This window comes from Rhinoderma darwinii, chromosome 1 (assembly GCF_050947455.1).
Source record: "Rhinoderma darwinii isolate aRhiDar2 chromosome 1, aRhiDar2.hap1, whole genome shotgun sequence".
In the NCBI taxonomy this organism is placed as follows: Eukaryota; Metazoa; Chordata; class Amphibia; order Anura; family Rhinodermatidae; genus Rhinoderma; species Rhinoderma darwinii.
The window spans coordinates 591,209,548-591,231,230 of NC_134687.1; the positions used below are offsets into that span (position 1 = coordinate 591,209,548).

At 46.9% G+C, this 21,683-nt stretch overlaps 1 protein-coding gene across 8 annotated transcripts in view; it reads right to left on the bottom strand.

Annotated features, from left to right (window-relative positions):
* The window catches only part of UNC13B (unc-13 homolog B), a 352,877-nt gene that overhangs the window by 7,929 nt on the left and 323,265 nt on the right, over positions 1 to 21,683 (bottom strand). For 7 of the 8 annotated variants that reach the window (XM_075839917.1, XM_075839926.1, XM_075839936.1 and 4 more), the window contains 9 exons: positions 15,098 to 15,224; positions 14,925 to 15,021; positions 11,157 to 11,300; positions 10,029 to 10,106; positions 9,132 to 9,209; positions 4,049 to 4,137; positions 3,176 to 3,328; positions 2,413 to 2,536; positions 545 to 601 (listed from right to left, as the gene is read on the bottom strand). In XM_075839917.1, the coding sequence (XP_075696032.1) occupies positions 545 to 601; positions 2,413 to 2,536; positions 3,176 to 3,328; positions 4,049 to 4,137; positions 9,132 to 9,209; positions 10,029 to 10,106; positions 11,157 to 11,300; positions 14,925 to 15,021; positions 15,098 to 15,224 (947 nt within the window). The remainder of the gene's footprint in view (positions 1 to 544; positions 602 to 2,412; positions 2,537 to 3,175; positions 3,329 to 4,048; positions 4,138 to 9,131; positions 9,210 to 10,028; positions 10,107 to 11,156; positions 11,301 to 14,924; positions 15,022 to 15,097; positions 15,225 to 21,683) is intronic. The other variant, XM_075839897.1, reaches the window with a different exon arrangement.

Here is a 21,683-nt window from a genome sequence, read left to right on the forward strand (position 1 = left end):
GGATTTATTTTTTTAAAACCCATCCTGATCATGGTTAACGGACACAGCTGCATGTCTCGTTACAATGTATCAGAGCTCTCTCTAGTAATGAGGCCTGCACCTGCGTCAGTAAAACCTGATCAGGATGAGTTTACAGCCTCTGGATGTAAACAATAAATAATTCCTTTCACTGACAACAAGCAACGATATTGACAATGGTGGGCAATTGTATATTAAAAAGTTGTAGAATGTTTAAATTTTACATTATTACGTTATTTAGATAAGACTGGATATGCCCTTTTAGTATCCAATGACCACAAAAAAATAAAAAATCATCATTCTATTAAGACGCATGCTACTAAATACAAAATGGTGACACGGTGAACGATAAACACTGAAAGCTAAGCCATGTGACTGCGCAAATGCGATAATGTCATGTGACTAAACACACTGTGACGGCATTGTGTTATGTGACATTTCATCTTGTGCAGCAAAGTCACGAGACAAGCAGGGACAGGACACGGCACAAGCAAAGCCACAAGACGCCCAGGTCATTGCACCGTACCTTCAGCTTTGATAGCTGGCCCAGCTCCTTGGCTGCGCTGAAAATCAACTGAGTTCCCTGAAGCAGCAGGGAGGAAACAAAGGAGAGAAAATGTGTTATTCACACGGCTGTCAGCAGGATTTCCTCCATTACAGAAAAGTATGTCAGACCTGAAACATCTAAAAATACAAAAATAATACAGTAAAAGTCCATTAGTCCAGCACCTGATGGTCCGGAAATCTTGATAATCCAGCACGGGTCAATAATAGTCCCATGTCAGATTAACAGGAATTTACCGGATAGCCTGGCACGTCTGGGTCGGATATGGACGGTAGACAGGAGGATGCCGCCAGATTGTTGGATTTATAACTTCATCATTATAATGAATACTTGATTTCTTATGGAGACGATCAATGTGAAATATTCCTACAACTAGTTATCGGCAGAGCCCTGCCATTTTCTTCACATCGTATCTGTCACTAGTGCAAAGTAGAGGCCGCCATTCTGCAGCCCTAAACAATAATCAGCCAATGGGGTGCCGCCGATTCATCTGCACAGTCCCACTGTATAAGATAACAAGTGTCTTTACGGATTGCTTTATAGCATGCACACTCCGCCTGCGTCCCACCTCACCTGCTTTATATTATACTCTATGTAATAAGGCTTCAGTCAGACACAGGCCAGACGGTGACCAGGTGAGGACAGTACTGGTGAGAGGGGAATGAAGTTCTGGTGAACGCATGTAGCCAGGGTTATCCCAAGGGGTTTTCATCTGTGGTGGTATGAGATGTGTCACATGAAGGGTTAGACACAAGGCCTTCTGGGGTAGACGTGTGTGCACTGCACAAATATGAGGGGGGAGGGGGCAAGTGTCCCCCAAACTTACCGTCTGATGACAACAGGAGTCCACCCAAAGGAAATGGGAAAATAAAAATCAGTTAGAGAAGCAGATACCTAGATGAACTGTACGAGCCCTGTACCTCTTAAGGCACAAAATGGGGATGCACCCACCCCAAAATACGAATATGACCGGCTCTGGGTGACCGTGCAGGATCATTATGGCTGTGCACACCGGTATCTGGACAGTCACCTTTGCTGTGGAATATATATTCAGTTCATGCCAAATACATAATGACAATCGTGGATTATCAGTTATCATTGCGGCCCTTCCAAGAAGGTGAGCTACGAGGACAGGGTCCGGACACTGTAGAACTGTGTCCCTGAGATGGAGGGAACACTGTGGGCACTAGGGAATAACACAATGGTGGCTCTATAGGTCAAGTAGGAACAGAATAGACTCTGTGACCACCACATCACAGTCAACACAGGGTGAAGACCCTGCAAACAGCTCCACGTATCTAAGCTTCTTGGACCGGTGAGACGGACACGAGGGAGGAGGATATTGGGATTCACTGCAATCACAGCTGAATGTTCAGATTTTGTCATTACTCCATGTAAAAATAAAATGAAGTTTATACAGCGGGCGCGGGCATCGGAAACAACATATTGAGAGCTGACCCCCATGTCTATCGCTACAGAAGAAGAATGTGCGGACTGTACAACAAGACATGAGTGCAGAGCTCCCCACAGGTGACACCTCCAGCACAGACAATGTGGGGTGGAGCGCGTCAGCAGATATCACAGGGGGCAGCTGTGCTTCTCACTACCCAGCAGTTCTGGTGATGGAGGCCGTCACTGGGGAGAGAACAGCTGGGCCACCAGTAACCCCTCGTGTGCTGTAGCCTGAAGCTTCTGGGCCCAATGCACACTCTCTACCCAGACTACCCATCTCATGTAGCACAGTGGGACCCTTCAGGCACCAGAGCCCGGGTGTGATCCCGGGTATGCCTTCAGCAATAGTTGCTGGTTTATTTATCGAGCTGACTCACCGACTGGTCTGTGAGGGGGGGCAGGACGATCATCTTCTCCATTGTGTTCATCACCACCCTCCAGAGGTCTTTCAGGACGCGCTTCAGGACGGTCTTCTCACACACAGTGGCAAATAAGGTCAGGCTGCAGGGAGCAAAGCACAAAATTACTGCCAACTGATATAGAGGGCACACAGGTGCCATAGAGCCTAGATGCCATTGTTGGGGGAAGGGATCTATATAAGGAAACCAGTGTCCAGGGGAATATATTCGGTCAAATCAGAAGATTCTCTCCACTTTTGGACAACCCATCCTTAAACAGAGCTCTGCCCTCTCTGGAAAGATGTTCATTAAGATTCATTTCTCATCGACAGACAATCCAACATATAAAAACTTCTTTCCCAAAGAAATACTCCAGTCCAAAAAAAGAAAAAAGTAGCTTTTTTCATTGTAATTAATCAGAATCCCTAATATATAATCTGATCTCATCTGGGTGGCTGCCTAGCAACAACCTCCACCACCAAGAGGTGACAACCCTGGACTCCATGCTCTAGAAGAGACCACCGTCGCCCCCTACTCTACACGCCTTAGACACTGCAGACAGAGGTTACATAGTTTTAAATAGGATTTCATAAAAACCGCAGTTTGCCACTCTTGCCACAGTTTCAACTTTCATTATTCACTGACTTCTCACCATTGTTTCTCCCTCCCCTTGCAGACTTTTCCTATTAATTTTTTACATGTTTTAAGATAAATTAACTGAACACAAAATTCTCTCACTCACTTCCCGTCCAAGAAATCCATCAGAGGGCGGAGAACATTGTCTGCATCTTGCGCCACGGTGTTCCTGGCGTTGGCAGATACGTTCCCAGTGCCCTTTACGTGGCCCAGGATCTCTGACATCTGCTTAATACATTCATCAATCCGGAACTGGAAACTGAGGAAACAGAACATCAAATGAGACATAAGTTACAGATAGATCAGGAACCAGAGGCCCACCATGGTGTAAAAACCCATGATACCGGACAGTGCCCTGGATTACAGCCCCATCCACCATCTGAGAGTAGAGCCGTGACAAGTCACTGGTTAGTGCCCCTATTGACATGATGCCAGATGTGTGGACGGCCTATGTATTGGAGAGACATGAACGTTACTCTCTGCTCACCCCCCTTCCCCGTCCCTCCTCGCTGTGATCATTTATACCGCGTAACCCTGAACCTAATGCAGAAGCAGTAAGAACTCCCATCAAACCTTAGTGCCAGCCTTGTTCTTAACCATCTACTTGTGTTAACACAATCCAGAAAAACAATGTCCTGAAAACAGAGCCTGTATACATGGACTGCTCTAGTACGGAGTTTTTGTTACAATGTATCAGTGTAGCCAATGGGCTAAACACAGAAATCTCTCTCCTGTCCTGGGCTCCAGGCTAATGCATTGCAGCTGTGAGAGCAGAACTAGACCAGGATGGGTTTTCAGGCTCGGAATATAAACAAGAATATTTCTATTCACTGTCAACAAGCAGAAATCTTGAAAATGGTATGGAATAGAAATACAAAGTGCATTAGAAATGTGCAGAACTTGGTCTTATACAATGATTTTGATTTCTATAAGACGTACGACCTCTGTATCGTCTTCATATACTCGAGCTCTCACTCACCTATTTCCAAACACAACACTCAGTTCATCCAAAACATTGTTCAGCTTCACCTGAAGCTCCTTCAGTGTGTCACTGGCCTCAGGATCCAGCTAAAAACAGAAGAAAAAAACAAGCTCCAATTATGGACATTATGTGGATAACCGAAGGAGTCAATCCTATCCCATCGACTTAGAGGACTTGTGATTTTATGGGGAAAAAAAAGAGTTTATTATAACGGACATGTCGGGAGAGGTGACAGCTCCGTGATGCTTTGTGTTCGCTGAGATCTCCTGGACATATTTCCAGTCAGGCGTCAGATATAAAGCGTGACCCGAGCTCTCAGTCGCAGACACAGACCGGCTTTTGTGCTGGATTTAACAAGCTAGTTAAAGGAGATGGTGGATACGCTTACAGATTCTCCCTGCCAGAGACATCACGACTGCTGGCATCAAAGGAGCGATCTCTATTTATTACTGGGATGAATAGAATACAGCCAGAAGAGAGCCGCCTGGGACACGCAACCAGCCAGGCAATACCAGCTATAGTCCGGCACAGCCATGCCTTCCAAAACCACAGGTGACATGGAGCAGAAATAGAACGGCTGCCAATATTTACTTATGTGTTGGTTTCTGACCCTCATCATGTATCTTGTTTGAACTACCTCTTTCATACACCTCTCCTGCTCTGGTCTACCCCATAATCCACCTCTCCTGCTCTAAACTGCCCCCATCATGCACCTTTCCTACTATAATGAACCACCCTAAACACGCACCCCCCTGCTATAAGCCACCCTTATCAGGCACCCCTCAATGTTTGAACTGCCTTCATCATGCACCCCTCTTCCTACCCTTCCATAATACACCTCTGAGCTACCCTTCCATAATACACCTCTCCTGCTCTGGGGTACTCCCATCATACACCTCTCCTGCTCTGGGTTACTCCCATCATACACCTCTCCTGCTCTGGGTTACTCCCATCATACACCTCTCCTGCTCTGGGTTACTCCCATCATACACCTCTCCTGCTCTGGGGTACTCCCATCATACACCTCTCCTGCTCTGGGGTACTCCCATCATACACCTCTCCTGCTCTGGGGTACTCCCATCATACACCTCTCCTGCTCTGGGTTACTCCCATCATACACCTCTCCTGCTCTGGGGTACTCCCATCATACACCTCTCCTGCTCTGGGGTACTCCCATCATACACCTCTCCTGCTCTGGGGTACTCCCATCATACACCTCTCCTGCTCTGGGGTACTCCCATCATACACCTCTCCTGCTCTGGGTTACTCCCATCATACACCTCTCCTGCTCTGGGTTACTCCCATCATACACCTCTCCTGCTCTGGGGTACTCCCATCATACACCTCTCCTGCTCTGGGTTACTCCCATCATACACCTCTCCTGCTCTGGGGTACTCCCATCATACACCTCTCCTGCTCTGGGTTACTCCCATCATACACCTCTCCTGCTCTGGGGTACTCCCATCATACACCTCTCCTGCTCTGGGTTACTCCCATCATACACCTCTCCTGCTCTGGGGTACTCCCATCATACACCTCTCCTGCTCTGGGGTACTCCCATCATACACCACTCCTGCTCTGGGTTACTCCCATCATACACCTCTCCTGCTCTGGGTTATTCCCATCATACACCTTTCCTGCTCTGGGTTACTCCCATCATACACATCTCCTGCTCTGGGGTACTCCCATCATACACCGCTCCTGCTCTGGGGTACTCCCATCATACACCGCTCCTGCTCTGGGTTACTCCCATCATACACCTCTCCTGCTCTGGGGTACTCCCATCATACACCTCTCCTGCTATGATCCACCCTCAAGGTTTGAACTGCCTTCATCATGCACCTCTCTAGCTGTGAGCCACCCTCCCATAATGCACATCTCTTGCTTGGAACTACTCTCATAATACACATCTCTCTTGCTCTAAACTACTCCCATCATGCGTCCCTCCAGCTATAAACCACCTTCATCACACATCTCCCTTGCGCTGAACCACACTCATGTTCCTCTGAACTACTCCCATGATGCACTTCTCCTGTTCTGAATTACTGCCATTATGCACCTCTCCTGATATGAACCACCCTCATGAGGCACCACTTCAGCTTTAACTGCCTGTGTTAATCACCTTCCTGCTCTGAACAACTCCCATCATGCTTCCCTCCTGTTCTGAACTACTTTCATAATGCACCTCTTACTGGAAACTACTACCATAGTGCACCCCTCCTGCTTTGAACCACCATCATCATCATCATGCACAATTCCAGCCCTGAACCGCCTTCGTCAGGCACTTCTCTGCTCTAAACTACTCCCATAATGCACCTCACCTGCTTTGAAGCCCTTCATCATGCACCCCTCCTGCTTTGAACCCCCTCATTATGCACCCCTCCTGCTTTGAACCCCTCATGCACTTCTGCTTTGAACCCCCTCATCATGGACCTCTCCTGCTTTGAACCCCCTCATCATGGATCTCTCCTGCTTTGAACCCCCTCATCATGGATCACTCCTGCTTTGAACCCCTCATCATGCACCCCTCCTGCTTTGAACTCCCTCATCATGCACCCCTCCTGCTTTTAACCCCCTCATCGTGGACCTCTCCTGCTTTGAACCCCCTCATCATGGACCTCTCCTGCTTTGAACCCCCTGATCATGGACCTCTCCTGCTTTGAACCCCCTCCCTCATCATGGACCTCTCCTGCTTTGAACCCCCTCCCTCATCATGGACCTCTCCTGCTTTGAACCCCCTCCCTCATCATGGACCTCTCCTGCTTTGAACCCCCTCCGTCATCATGGACCTCTCCTGCTTTGAACCCCCTCCCTCATCATGGACCTCTCCTGCTTTGAACCCCCTCCCTCATCATGGACCTCTCCTGCTTTGAACCCCCTCATCATGGACCTCTCCTGCTTTGAACCCCCTCATCATGGACCTCTCCTGCTTTGAACCCCCTCATCATGGACCTCTCCTGCTTTGAACCCCCTCATCATGGACCTCTCCTGCTTTGAACCCCCTCATCATGGACCTCTCCTGCTTTGAACCCCCTCATCATGGACCTCTCCTGCTTTGAACCCCCTCATCATGGACCTCTCCTGCTTTGAACCCCCTCATCATGGACCTCTCCTGCTTTGAACCCCCTCATCATGGACCTCTCCTGCTTTGAACCCCCTCATCATGGACCTCTCCTGCTTTGAACCCCCTCATTATGGACCTCTCCTGCTTTGAACCCCCTCATCATGGACCTCTCCTGCTTTGAACCCCCTCATCATGGATCTCTCCTGCTTTGAACCCCCTCATCATGGATCACTCCTGCTTTGAACCCCTCATCATGCACCCCTCCTGCTTTGAACTCCCTCATCATGCACCCCTCCTGCTTTTAACCCCCTCATCGTGGACCTCTCCTGCTTTGAACCCCCTCATCATGGACCTCTCCTGCTTTGAACCCCCTCATCATGGACCTCTCCTGCTTTGAACCCCATCATCATGGACCTCTCCTGCTTTGAACCCCCTCATCATGGACCTCTCCTGCTTTGAACCCCCTCATCATGGACCTCTCCTGCTTTGAACCCCCTCATCATGGACCTCTCCTGCTTTGAACCCCCTCCCTCATCATGGACCTCTCCTGCTTTGAACCCCCTCCCTCATCATGGACCTCTCCTGCTTTGAACCCCCTCATCATGGACCTCTCCTGCTTTGAACCCCCTCATCATGGACCTCTCCTGCTTTGAACCCCCTCATCATGGACCTCTCCTGCTTTGAACCCCCTCATCATGGACCTCTCCTGCTTTGAACCCCCTCATCATGGACCTCTCCTGCTTTGAACCCCCTCATCATGGACCTCTCCTGCTTTGAACCCCCTCATCATGGACCTCTCCTGCTTTGAACCCCCTCATCATGGACCTCTCCTGCTTTGAACCCCCTCATCATGGACCTCTCCTGCTTTGAACCCCCTCATCATGGACCTCTCCTGCTTTGAACCCCCTCATTATGGACCTCTCCTGCTTTGAACCCCCTCATCATGGACCTCTCCTGCTTTGAACCCCCTCATCATGGACCTCTCCTGCTTTGAACCCCCTCATCATGGACCTCTCCTGCTTTGAACCCCCTCATCATGGACCTCTCCTGCTTTGAACCCCCTCATCATGGACCTCTCCTGCTTTGAACCCCCTCATCATGGACCTCTCCTGCTTTGAACCCCATCATCATGGACCTCTCCTGCTTTGAACCCCCTCATCATGGACCTCTCCTGCTTTGAACCCCCTCATCATGGACCTCTCCTGCTTTGAACCCCCTCATCATGGACCTCTCCTGCTTTGAACCCCCTCATCATGGACCTCTCCTGCTTTGAACCCCATCATCATGGACCTCTCCTGCTTTGAACCCCCTCATCATGGACCTCTCCTGCTTTGAACCCCCTCATCATGGACCTCTCCTGCTTTGAACCCCCTCATCATGGACCTCTCCTGCTTTGAACCCCCTCATCATGGACCTCTCCTGCTTTGAACCCCCTCATCATGCACCCTTCCTGTTCTGAACATCCCTCAACATGCGCTTCCTCTCTGCACTATTTTTCTAATGTTAAGACACTTTTCTGTTGCATTTCACTTTGATAAATATTCTTCATTGTGTCTACATTTCATTACAGCCCCTACAAGCCGTACAATCTGACAACACATCAAGTGTCTAACAAAGACTGCTCAGTCTCGGAAAAATGTAACTCAAAAAGGGTGCAAAAACTTCTGAATTCATTACACTGATCCCTCAAACACTGGGGAATACTGCACAATGGGTTACTATCCCTTTAAAGGGTTACCCGCCAGGGAGAGTAAATATGCTGCAATCCTCTACAGCCTCAAACGCCACAGACTTTATTGATGCCCAGTAGAGGTCGGAGTACTACTATAGTGAACCCCACAGCTAAGAAGGATGGAAATCACACAGAGAACACCTGGAATCTCCCGACTCTTAACAAAACATGTTACATTCCGATATGATGCAGAATAATGGAGTCTAAGTGGTCTGGAGCAATGCCGGGAATCGGAGGCCTGGGCTCGGTGTGACATGATGAATGACAGGAAGATTACTAGTCACCTCTTTTCCTCCCATGGCTTCAAACATCTTTTCTAGTTGCACTCGGAGCTGCTGAACATTGTTCATGAGGATGCAAGGCTGGAAAAGACAACATCAATGTTACACAGGACACACAATGACTTCGCTGCAGGGCACCCGAAGGGGCCACAAGATGGAAATCGGGGACACATACAGTTAGCCACCATGGAATCTAAGCTGTTAGAGGATGCCCCTCCTGTGTCTGTCTGTCACCCCATCGCCCCCTGATGGGTTGTCATGGCAGACGGGGGCCTAATAAAGCAATTAGCAATGTCGCATCATACAAAAAAGACAGAATTGCTGTTTTGGTTAAATCGCAAAAAGTTAACAAAAAGTCACATGTACCCCAAAACGGTGCCAATGTAAACTACAACTCGTCCCACAAAAAACAAAGTTCTTATATGGCTATGTTGACAGAAAAAAAAAATAGCTATGGCTCTTAGAAGGCGGAGAGGAACCCACACCTATAATGAAGAATGAGGGTCACCCAACCGTTTTGCAGTATGCGGCGGCCGCTGCGATTCCAGCAGGGACTAGTGGAGCGGTGGCGGAGCATGCGCGCGGGTATTTTCATTCAGTTCAATGGGAGTCACGGAAACATTTGAGCAAGCGCTGCGCGACTGTTTCTGTAACTCTTTACTGGTGCCTCGCTGGAATAGGCAGCTTGTGGCCCCACGAACCAGGAAAGCGGGGGTCGTGTGACCTTCGTTCTTAATATAGGTGCGACCTGCACCTATCAGACATTTATAGCATATCCTGTGCATATGTCATTCATGTCCGAGTTGGGAAAACCCTTCAAAGGGGTATCTGCAGCTTTCCAGATATACAACTTAGCCTATGCCACAACCATCTCTGCCTCTAGGGGGTGCTGTCACTCACCAGCTTTTCCTTGAAGCAGTAGGACTGGAAGGACTTGGACAGGATGTCGGAGTACTGGAGCAGCACCTTACTGATGGTCTAAGGAGGAGAAACAAGTCACTGATCCACACTTCAGGTAATAAACCACATTATACGTCACCCCCCCCCCCCCATTCTTTCACATGACGTACTATTTTCATCTCTCTCCTTTAATCTAGCATCTGATAATACAGAAAGCCTGATAGCATTTTATACTGCACGTCCTAGAGTCTCTACCTGTACAATTGATTTTTATTTACGTTTCCATGACCGTCAAATAATCCAGAATAGCTGCCAAACTAGTTCCATTAAGACCGGGAAAAACGTTAATAAACTTTTTTTTTTTTAGCATTTATTTAAAAGCCTATAGTGGTGGCAAGCAACCAAAAATAAATGTGGGTACACATAAGACATGTGTTAAAGGCTTTACAAGAAATCGCACAGCAATGCTAAACAGTGGAGAGCCCCTTTAACTTCCCCAAAAAGCGCTGCTCACATATACTCGGTCCATTTCCAGGGTAAACCAGAGAAATATTTGAAACCAAATGTAAAGAAAGCAAAAGGAGGTTTTATTTAAGCAAATCTTCATTGTATAATGAAAGTTCTGCAACTTTCTAATACACTTTTGTGTTTGAATTCCTGTCTATTGTCAATATCTCTACCTGCTGTCAGTGAATGGTGTAATTTATTGTTTATATTCAGAGGTGAAAAATCTGTACAGACCTAATACTTCTCACACAGATGAGGGGTTGTTACAACACATCAGTGTTGACAATCCTCTGAACTACACACAGACTGATAGCTCTTCTATACACATATACATTGTGACAAGCACAGCTAGGTCAGGAGAGGTTTTAAATCTCTGGATGTAAACAGGAATGTTTCCATTCACTGACAACAAGCAGAGATCAAGAAAACGTTGAGAAACGGAATAAAACCGTATATTATAGAATTGCAGAATTTTTCAGTATACAAAAATTTTATGAGGTTGCTAAAATATTTATAGCCCGTCCTTAGGCTAGGGTATCACCGTTGGACACAAGGGATTTCAAACTCTGAATCCCTTCATTCTGCTGAATGGCGGGGGTCTCAATTTGAGAACATGCTCACCTTGGCGAATCTCCGCATGTAGTGCGCCACGATGACCGGGTCGGGACACTCAAGCTTTTTGATTATCTCGAAGCTCTGGTTAAGTTGGGTGAATACATCAACCACAGAACACGAAAACAGGGCGTGCTCCGATGTCTGCTGGAACTGCAAAGGGAGTGGGAGGATAGAGGGTTAATACATATAACATACATATAACCTAGATTTATTCCTGGTCTCATGGATGCGGAGCTGTGCTCAACATGAAAACAATAGACGGCTCCATGACTTAAGTTTAGGGAAAAAATTATTTTCAGAGGGTGCAGGAACTGCACAGGCGGTCAACGAGCATAATAATTCTCGGGGCAGAAGAACCACTTAGCAATTCTGTTTTTTCATAATCCATTAATTAACTCCCCGCTGAGCGCTGCTCATGAACTGTTGCCAATACTCTGCCAGCTTAATATGTTGTGATCATTAGCAACTTTTATTAGAGGATAAATTTAATGGGCATTTTATACTGAATATTCTGCTGCACCTTCTAAGATACAGAAGATGCCCAGGTTATACCAGCATGCTCCATATCACTATATACAAGAAGATGTATAACTTATATCAGCTGTACATATATAATTATATACAGAAGATGCCCAGGTTATACCAGCATGCTCCATATCACTATATACAAGAAGATGTATAACATACCAGCTGTACATATATCATTATATACCAGAAGATGCCCAGGTTATACCAGCATGCTCCATATCACTATATACAGGAAGATGTAGAACTTATACCAGCTGTACATATATCATTATATACCAGAAGATGCCCAGATTATACCAGCATGATCCATATCACTATATACAGGAAGATGTATAACTTATACCAGCTGTACATATATAATTATATACAGAAGATGCCCAGATTATACCAGCATGATCCATATCACTATATACAAGAAGATGTGTAACTTATACCAGCTGTACATATATAATGATATACCAGAAGATGCCCAGATTATACCTATTCCAGTCTTTTAGTATCCACTAATGAAATATGACTGCGGATACCTGGGGATAGTAATATTCCACAATGGACTTGGCTCTTATTACCTTTACATCAGTTTTGACATACATATTATTACGGTGAGCTGTCAGCATCATTTTTACAACCTGGCTCAATGACCTATAGTGACTGACCAGCAGATATAGAAGAAGTGAGATATAAAAATTGAAGAGACTGTCCCATCTAGACTAGATGGTCATCAATTTCTCAGTGATAACAGCTATGTAATACTGGCCCGGGCCTGCCATAGTGAAAGATGTTCTGTGTAAGGGGTTCTCCTCTAGGGCTCATAAAGTGGGGTACGGAGCAGAGGACCTCCCCCTTTGATGTCCATATGACTTAATAGGGTATATGGGCATCAGGGGCGTAACTAGGAAAGACTGGGCCCCATAGCAAACTTTTGACTGGGGCCCCCCCTCCCCTGGGTGTCACACAACCCCCCCTTGTAGATAGTGCCTTTTTTACAGCCCCCCCTGTAGATAACGCCATACAGCCCCCCCTCTGTAGATCGCGCCATACAGCCCCCCCCTGTAGAGAACGCCATACAGCCCCCCCTGTAGAGAACGCCATACAGCCTCCCCCTGTAGGGAACGCCATACAGCTCCCCCCCTGTAGGGTACGCCATACAGCCACCCCCCCTGTAGGGAACGCCATACAGCGTTCCCCCCCCCCGTGTAGGGATCGCCATACAGCGTCCCCCCTCCCAAAAAAATGCGACCTACAGTGTGTCCTACAAAATACATGTATCCCCTCTCCACAGGATCTCCACAGGACAGGAGATACACGAGTGATCGCAGGCAGCGATAGGGAGAACGGGGGACTGAAAGTCCCCTGAACTTCTCCATGACAAACCTCTGACTTCCGGCGTCTGCGCAGCTCAATAAAAATGAAAGGAGCGCTGGTCACGCGTGCGCACAAGCACGACCGGCGCTCCATTCATTTCTACGGAGCTGCCGACACAGACCCCGGAAGTCCGAGGTTTGTGATGGAGAACTTCAGGGGACTTTCAGTCCCCCGTTCTCCCTATCAATGCCAGCGATCACACATGTATCCCCTGTCCTGTGGAGATCCTGTGGAGAGGGGATACATGTCCTGTGGAGAGGGGATACATGTCCTGTGGAGATCCTGTGGAGAGGGGATACATGTCCTGTGGAGAGGGGGATACATGTGCTGTGGAGTGGGGATACGTGTCCTGTGGAGAGGGGGATACATGTCCTGTGGAGAGGGGATACGTGTCCTGTGGAGAGGGGATACGTGTCCTGTGGAGAGGGGATACATGTCCTGTGGAGAGGGGATACATGTCCTGTGGAGAGGGGATACGTGTCCTGTGGAGAGGGGATACGTGTCCTGTGGAGAGGGGATACGTGTCCTGTGGAGAGGGGATACATGTCCTGTGGAGAGGGGATACATGTCCTGTGGAGAGGGGATACATGTCTTTTGCTCTATTTTGCGCCTTCAGGACCAGACACCGTTTAGCCATTTTTAGCACGTGTTAGTTAAATGGCTATAACTTTTTTATTTGTTGGGCTAACGACGTGATTTTTGCGACGTTTTTTCCATAGACAATGCAGGTTTCTTTTTTTATCGTTTTTATACACACCTTTTTTGCCATTTTAGAATTTTTATTCATAAATTTTGAAAATAATAGTAAAAAAAATAAGCTTTTTTACATTTCAGCTATTTTTTTTTTTTTGGTAATAACATAGTTTTACCCTAAAATAGACCTTTTATTTGTGATCGTCATTGTCTACCGTAAATTTTTATATATTACATTCCTATATTAGGGTAATTGGGTCAGCGCTAGCGTTACAACAATGATTGGTGGGGGATGTTTTTTTTTTGGGGTGGGTATTTTATGTGTATTTATTATTTAAATTTTTTTTGCACTTTACTTTATTATTTTTTTATTACTATGGTCTGTCCCCCAAAGGTCAAAGAAGACCTTTGGGGAACTTTATATATATTTTTTTCTTTCTTTTACGCCATGTTTTTCCCCTGTAACTGGAGTTGCACAGCAGCCCCAGTTACAGGGGAAATCAGCCCTCTCATAGTGACGATTGTCACTAATAGGGCTGTGCTGGGTCTAGTAAGACCCAGCAGCAGTCTGTCAGTAATAGCACCCGGCGATCATGTGACCAGTCACATGATCACCGGGAGCAATAGCGACAGCGCCGCTGCTGCTGTCTCTATTCCTGTACACAGCGCGCATACAAGTGATCAGAGAAGACAGAAGCAGCGAAAGCTGCTTCTATCCTCTCCTCAGGGTCCTCGGCAGTCACTGACAGCCGGAGACCCGACATTCAGCTGCCCGATCGCGCGGGCAGCAAGTTAAAACCCGAGCCGTAGAAAGTCAAAGGCTCGGGTTTTAAGGACCCTGACCGCTGGCCGTAAAAATACAGCCAGCGGTCGGGAACCAGTTAATGGCAGAGCGGGGAGATACCTCCCTGCTCTGCCGTAGTGTTCAGTGGCGTCCCGCTGTAGCAGCCACAGCGGCTGCTAGCGGAGCCTCCGGCCATAGTGGGGGCCCGTGCCGGCGGGCGACACGGGCCCCCTCATGCCGCGGGCCCCGTAGCAGCCGCTACTGCTGCTACGGCGGTAGTTACGCCACTGATGGGCATGGGTTTTCATGAGACAACTCCATATAGTTTTGAAGTTAACGTGAAGCCCTCAGCTTTAGATAGGTCATGTATTTATAGAACATCAGTGGACCGGTCAGTGTCTTACCCCGTCCTTCTTGTCGCGCTCCAGGGCTCCGTGCAGGAATTCCAGGGACACCTCCTCATTCTCATCCAGCCACTGCATGACAAACTGCTCGAACCACCTGCACACAGAGCACTGGTGTTATTAGTTTATAGCCGGGGTCTATCATGAGGTCTATTATATAAGGGGGTACGTACGCGGGGTACTCTGGCACTTTATCCTTCATGGCCGGCAAGTCCTTCACATATTCATTGTATAGCCACTTCACCTTGAAATGCAGGTTCATGTAGTCGGCACTCTTACACAGTCTGTGCTTCTCGTGCTCTGCTCGGTGGTAGGGAACAGGGTAAAGGGTAAATGGGGGAAGGCAGAACATGGGCAGGAGGCTCCGGACATTTTACGGACTGACACACACATTAATTGCAGTGGTGTAGTGTATGCTTTTGAAAAAAACTAAATCTACGATATAGAAGAACAAAACTGAGAGAGGGAGAAAAAACCTATTTGACTAAAAAACTATAACTACGAAAAATTTAGATGACTACAACCACAGGTCCCCGTCCCCCCTGCTTCCACCAAATGCTGAGAAGAGTGTTTGCCCCATGCAGGTTCACACCGTCCATGACAATGAGGCATGGTCCCAACTTGAGCTGGTTACCCCTTTGAACCGCTGGGCTACCTCTGCTATATTTATGTCCAAGTCTGCAGCCCGAGATGAAGAATAAAACCAAGTTTTGCACGAAGTCTGAGATGCCAAACGAGACTTGCACATATGAAATGCAGTATAAAAAGTGGGACATTCGAGATGGTACAATAGAAGGTCAGTCATGTGAAAACTGCATTCTATAGGAGTACAACAGTAGCACAGGGGTCCTGGAAAGGAAACTCATCAGAGGCATCACCTGCAGAGATCTGTGTATGTATAGGTTATGTACTGTATGTGTGGACTGCACAGGTATATTAAGATGGGTATATATATGTGTTAGTCTGTGTATGTATATGGTATGTGCGGAGGTCTTTATGTACGTCTTTGTATATACACTCCTTAACATTGAAATTGCAACACCAAGAAGGATTATACAAATCGAGGAAGTAGCAGAAGTCGCTAAGATCTGCAAATAATCAAATTTTCAAACACCGAGCTCCAATCTGTGGCATGTGGGGGGGGGGGGGGGGGGCATAAAAGCCAGATTGAAAGTTTTTTAGCCACATGAAACCTCAAAAATCGGATCAAGTGGTGTGGGACGATTGTACGACAGTTATCTCAGTTATCTATCGCTACGCGCCTAGGCCGAGAAGATACCACTGTTCAATGTTGCGTGTCCCAGAGGTTGGGAGAACAACAACGAATGGGAATAACTGCAAGAGGTGTACAGATGTGAACCTCTGCACGGACGGATCGTCTGAATGGAAGAATGTCACGTAGCGATCCATTCTGTACTGCAAGTGAAATTGGACATCACATCCCAAGCCTAGCGCGGCAACCAGTGTCGACACAAACCATGAGAAGGCGTTTGCACGACATTGGTCTACGAGCCAGACATCAAGCTACAGGTGTTCCATTGACCACACACCACTGCTCTCAAAGGCTATCATGGTGCACAGCAAGACGGCAATGGAGGTTGGAATGGAGGTCTATAGTCTTCAGCAAGGAGTCCCACTTTTGTCTCGGGCGCAATGATAGCCGGAGATTGGTCTGGAGACCACATGGGCAATGCCATGAAGAGGCCTTCACAAGGGAACGTCACACCGGTCCTACTCTCTGGGTTACGGTGTGGTGTAGCATAGTGTACGATAACCGGACCCCTCTAGTCTTCATTTCAGGTACACGGACAGCTTGGCGTTACATTGATTTGGTCGTGGAACCAGTGGTATGGCCTTTTCTCCAAAAAGTGTCCCAGAAGCAGTTTTTCAATAGGATAACGTCAGGCCTCATCTTGCCCGTGCTATTGTGAGCAGCCTGCATGGCCTAAATGTGCTACCATGGCCTGCAGCAGCTCTGGACTTGTCTCCTATCGAGTACATCTGGGACACCATTGATTGGCAATTGTAAAGGGAGTTTCCAGCAGCCAATCTTGATGATTTGTGAGCCCAAGTGCATTCAGCTTGGCATAACATTCCTCAATTCCAAAACTTTTCCTTCTTGGTGTTGCAATTTCAATGTTGAGGAGTGTATGTGTGCGTGGGTGCATATTTAGGGATCAGTACGATCCGTCTATTATTGTGAGTATGTATAGTTTGTATATGTGGGTGTGTATATATCTGTATGTATGAATTTATGTATATATGCACCTGTATGCATTTGTGGTTGTGTGTGTTGTGTGTTGTGTAGGTATGTGAATGTGTGTGCTCTAGTTCTATGGGATGTTTTTGTGTATTGTATATATATTGGTGTCTTTATGTGTGCAAATATGCCCCATATCTTTATAAGTTTCTACAAATCTTGCTAAGAGATGCATTATTACTTGTACTGGGCCTAAGGCCTTATTCACATGACAGGGTCCGAGTGTTGGCCGATAAAAACTGCCGTTTTGCATCCATTCCGATGCCGTTCCGGGCCGTGTTGCCGTTTTTAATGGCCGATTTTTACCCATTTTGCATCCACTTTTTTCCCTGTCAGTTTTAAAATCGGATGAATATCATTTGTAAATTTTTTGCCACACACTTCCCTCTGTAGATAATGCCACACACTGCCCTCTGTAGATACTGCCACAGCCCCCTTGTAGGTAATGCCACACAGACCCCCGTGTAGGTAATGCCACACAGACCCCCGTGTAGGTAGTGCCACACAGACCCCCGTGTAGGTAGTGCCACACAGACCCCTCGTAGGTAGTGCCACACAGACCCCTCGTAGGTAGTGCCACACAGACCCCTCGTAGGCAGTGCCACACAGACCCCTCGTAGGTAATGCCACACAGACCCCCTTGTAGGTAGTGCCACACAGCCCCCTTGTAGGTAATGCCACAGAGCCACCCTGTAAGCAATGCCACACAGGGGACGCCTCTAGGAGAAGTCCTTAACTTCACTTTCCACATTTGGACAGTGAAGGCAGGGGATTCCGCTTCATTAGTGCCTGACGTCACTGTGTCCATATATTGACACAGTGAAGTCAGAGACTTCTCCTGGAGCGGAATCCCCAATCCCTGGTCACAGCGTTGCCGAAGCTGTGGCCAGGGATTGGGGATTCCGCTCCTACAGGGAGCAAAAAGATACCCTCCTCCTTCTCCTCCTCACATGAACTTCGCACTGTGAGGAGAAGGAGAGAGAGCGAGCGACGGAAGACACGGGAATCACTTGGAGCACATTCAAGTGATGGCCGTGTATTACCCGGCCCCATAGACTTCTATGGGAGCCGGGCGGCCGGGAGAACGGTCGTGTATAGGGCATGTCCCATTTTTTGACGCCCGGGTTTCCCGGGCTGTCAAAAAATCGGCCGTGTGAATAGCCCCATTTGGGGTCTATTGTTCCTACAGCGGCCGTCTGACGGACGCTTTTTGAACAGCCGTCACACGACGGGAAACCCTGTCGTGTGGATAAGGGCTAAAGATTCTGCCAGTCTATGAATATGTAATATATTATTTCTGGCATTAATAAGATTTCACAGGTGCCGGATTAGCACATTTTGTGGGTTAACATTATAGGAAAAGTATAGAAAACACAGGTGTAAGGGTAGAAAACTACAACTGGTTCTCTAGTCTTAGTCTTTTGCTGAAATATTGGAAATTCTGGGTTATTGGATGCCAGATAAAAGCAATTTTACTGTATATTCCCAATAATCCATTGATCTTCCATTATGTGATGGGGCAGAGAGAGGTGGACAGGTTCTTGCATTGTCTTATTAACCTGAATTCAGCCAGTTTGTGACAAACCCCAGACAGAAGCCGTGCGTCTAATTGCAGCCCTGTCCATGACACAATAAACTCTGCTCCTGCTGCTGGTTAGACTGCGCCCTCTCTCTGCTCATTAGAGCTGCAGGAGCAGACAGGCAAAGAGCGTTCTTTTATACCGGAGCGGGGAGAGCGTAAAGGTCACGTGACAATCCGCTACTGCGTGCCTGGCCCTATACGAGTCACACAGCAGGCGTGATTCCTGTCCATCACTATACCTATCCTCTATCAACCAATCTTGTGGAGATTCCTGTACAGAAATATTTTTCATCTGATTTCTTTAATCCTTTCATTGCGTGACAATTTTCACACTTCTGACATACAAATAAAACCTGAATTATAAAATCAATAAATCATATTATTCCTGCATAACCATATATTTTATTAAGGTAGACCCCTTACACATAGTAAATATGCCACCAAGACCTTTACACCCATGTGCGCCTTCATGCAATTTCGCATCAAAGCGTAACAATGTGGAAATAATGCAGAAAAAGTCATGTTTGTGGCTAAAAGTCTGATCCAAGAGCCTGTGACACACAACACCCAAAAATAAAAGTTCCGGATGTGAAGAGTTCACTCAATCAAATCTATTCTACATGCACATATATCTTTACAATCACCAAAAGGGATCCTGTTAAACATCCAAGTCACAAAGTCGACAAGTGGTCTGACTAGATCTGTAATTGCTCATCTGCTTGCCCCTATATTAAGGAAAAAAAGACCCCCCCCCCCCTAAAATGTAAAAATCAGAAAGCACATATCCCCTCTGATTAGAAAGGAGGGGTTATAACATGAAGAAAAGTTCCTGTACCATCCCCCCTCCCTGGCGGCACTGGAGACTGTACAGAGAGAGGGATGACAGTAAAGGTTCTTTTACACCAACCTATTTTGATCATAACGATCGCCGATCAACGAGAGAGCTCGTTGATCAGATCTCGTTTGCTCCTTTCACAAGGAGCTAGTATGGGGACGAGCGCTCATTATTACGATCGCTCGTCCCCATACATTTCTATCAGCACGTGTCCCTGTTTGCACAGGAAGATTTGCTGCCGACAACGATAATATTTTAGGCTGCAGAAACGATACGATTAGTCGATGAATGGGCGTTTGCTCGTTCATCGGCTGATCGTTGCCCCGTTTACCTGATAATTGGCCTGTGTAAAAGGGCCTTAACAGGCTGCGATCCTGCTCTCACTTGCAGCTTCTCCCAACCATAAACAGGGACACAGAACCAGAAATAACAACGTTTTATTGTGCCCCACGACTTCAAGCGAGCGCTACTCCCCAAATGTTGCACCAAGCGCTTTGGTATCAATGGATAGCGAACATTCTGGTATTTAATAAGATACCAAGTTCCCATGGATTACACCCTAGCATCATAAATTAATATGGACAAACTCCACTTTAATCCCTGCACCTCCCCCTCCCTATATAATTGGCGCAGGTTAAACCAGAATGATGCCCACAAGAGGAATGGTTGTGTAGAAGTTAAATTAAACAAAAAGAAGGACTGGAGCTAAAAGCATCTGGAAATATAAATCTCAGAACTTACAATAATACAGAATATAAGCCAAGTCTATCTAGCTCAAAGCTACAACCAGCGCAGGGAGAGGACTATGGGACTCACTACAGATACGAGTAAAGAGAAACCCTGCAGATGTTATACTATGGTAAGGGACTACTGAGCTCAGATACTCAGCACTGTGCACAGGACGCAGCCATCATGTCACGAGGTGGGAATGACAGCCCGGTTACAAGACCACGGCGACCAAGCTGGACATCCCCTTTAACTAAAAATATCAGCTTACGCCTAGAAAATATCCAGGTTTCGCAAAGTTCTGCACCATCAAGAGCTCTGCTTGCCATCAGTGAATTGGAACCTGCTGCGGGAGTTGTGGTTTCATAACAGCTGGGGAGCTGCAAGTTGTAGATAACTTTAAGCCGAATTAAAATATAACATAGTAGGAGACATTTAAAAAAACAACACTAAATAGAATAAAATAGCGGGTCTAGGACCGGACAACTGCAGAAAATGACAAGTACACAGCACTGAGTATATGGATGTAAAGTACTACAGTCTCTCAGCTGGATCTACCGGGAAGAGTGGCAGAAGAGCAGATCTCTCCATATCTACATACTCCACGTTCTTACCACCAAAAAACTGAATCATGCGTATTTGAAAGACAGCCGGGGCTTGTGGTAGAGAAGAGATAGACACGAGTTACTGACAGGAGGATACAGGAGTGTTCCCAGTATTAGAGATCACAGCAGGAGAATGGGGGACAAGGGGGATGTTGCCAACTATATAACCTCTGATGAGGAGTATGGCAGTAAGAGGTGGGGATAAGGCTGCCATAGGTCCTGCCAGGCCTCCTTGTCCCTTTGGATCTGTGCCAATTAAACCTTGAGTAATCTGAGAAAGGCTGGTTGCTAGGGACTTGCTGCTTGGTAACGCTATAAACAAGACTGGTTGTTATGCAGAGTATTCCTAGCAACTGGACTCTCTCAGCTCATAGGCGCAGAGGAGGGTGGAGAAGACTGCCAGGAGTCAACATGCCAGTTCCCATAACTACCTCAGGTCCTTTACTTAGTTAGACAGCGGGGTTACACACTGTCCACACTTCTTCATGGTGTCGTGCAATAAATCAGTGTTGCGTTTTTAAGCTAGCATTTTCGCGGTGATTTTCACTGAATCATGGCATAACGCGACAGACTTGTAGCAGTTGTGTGAAAATCATACCAAATACGCGATATGACTGCCCTGAATCGTGTTCGTTACCGGGATTCCGAAAATCAAAGCAAAAAATACATTCTTGGAAAAATACTGCACCGTTTGCCCCGATATGGAAAATTATGCCAAAGGAAATAATTAAATGTATCAAGCCCAGCTACA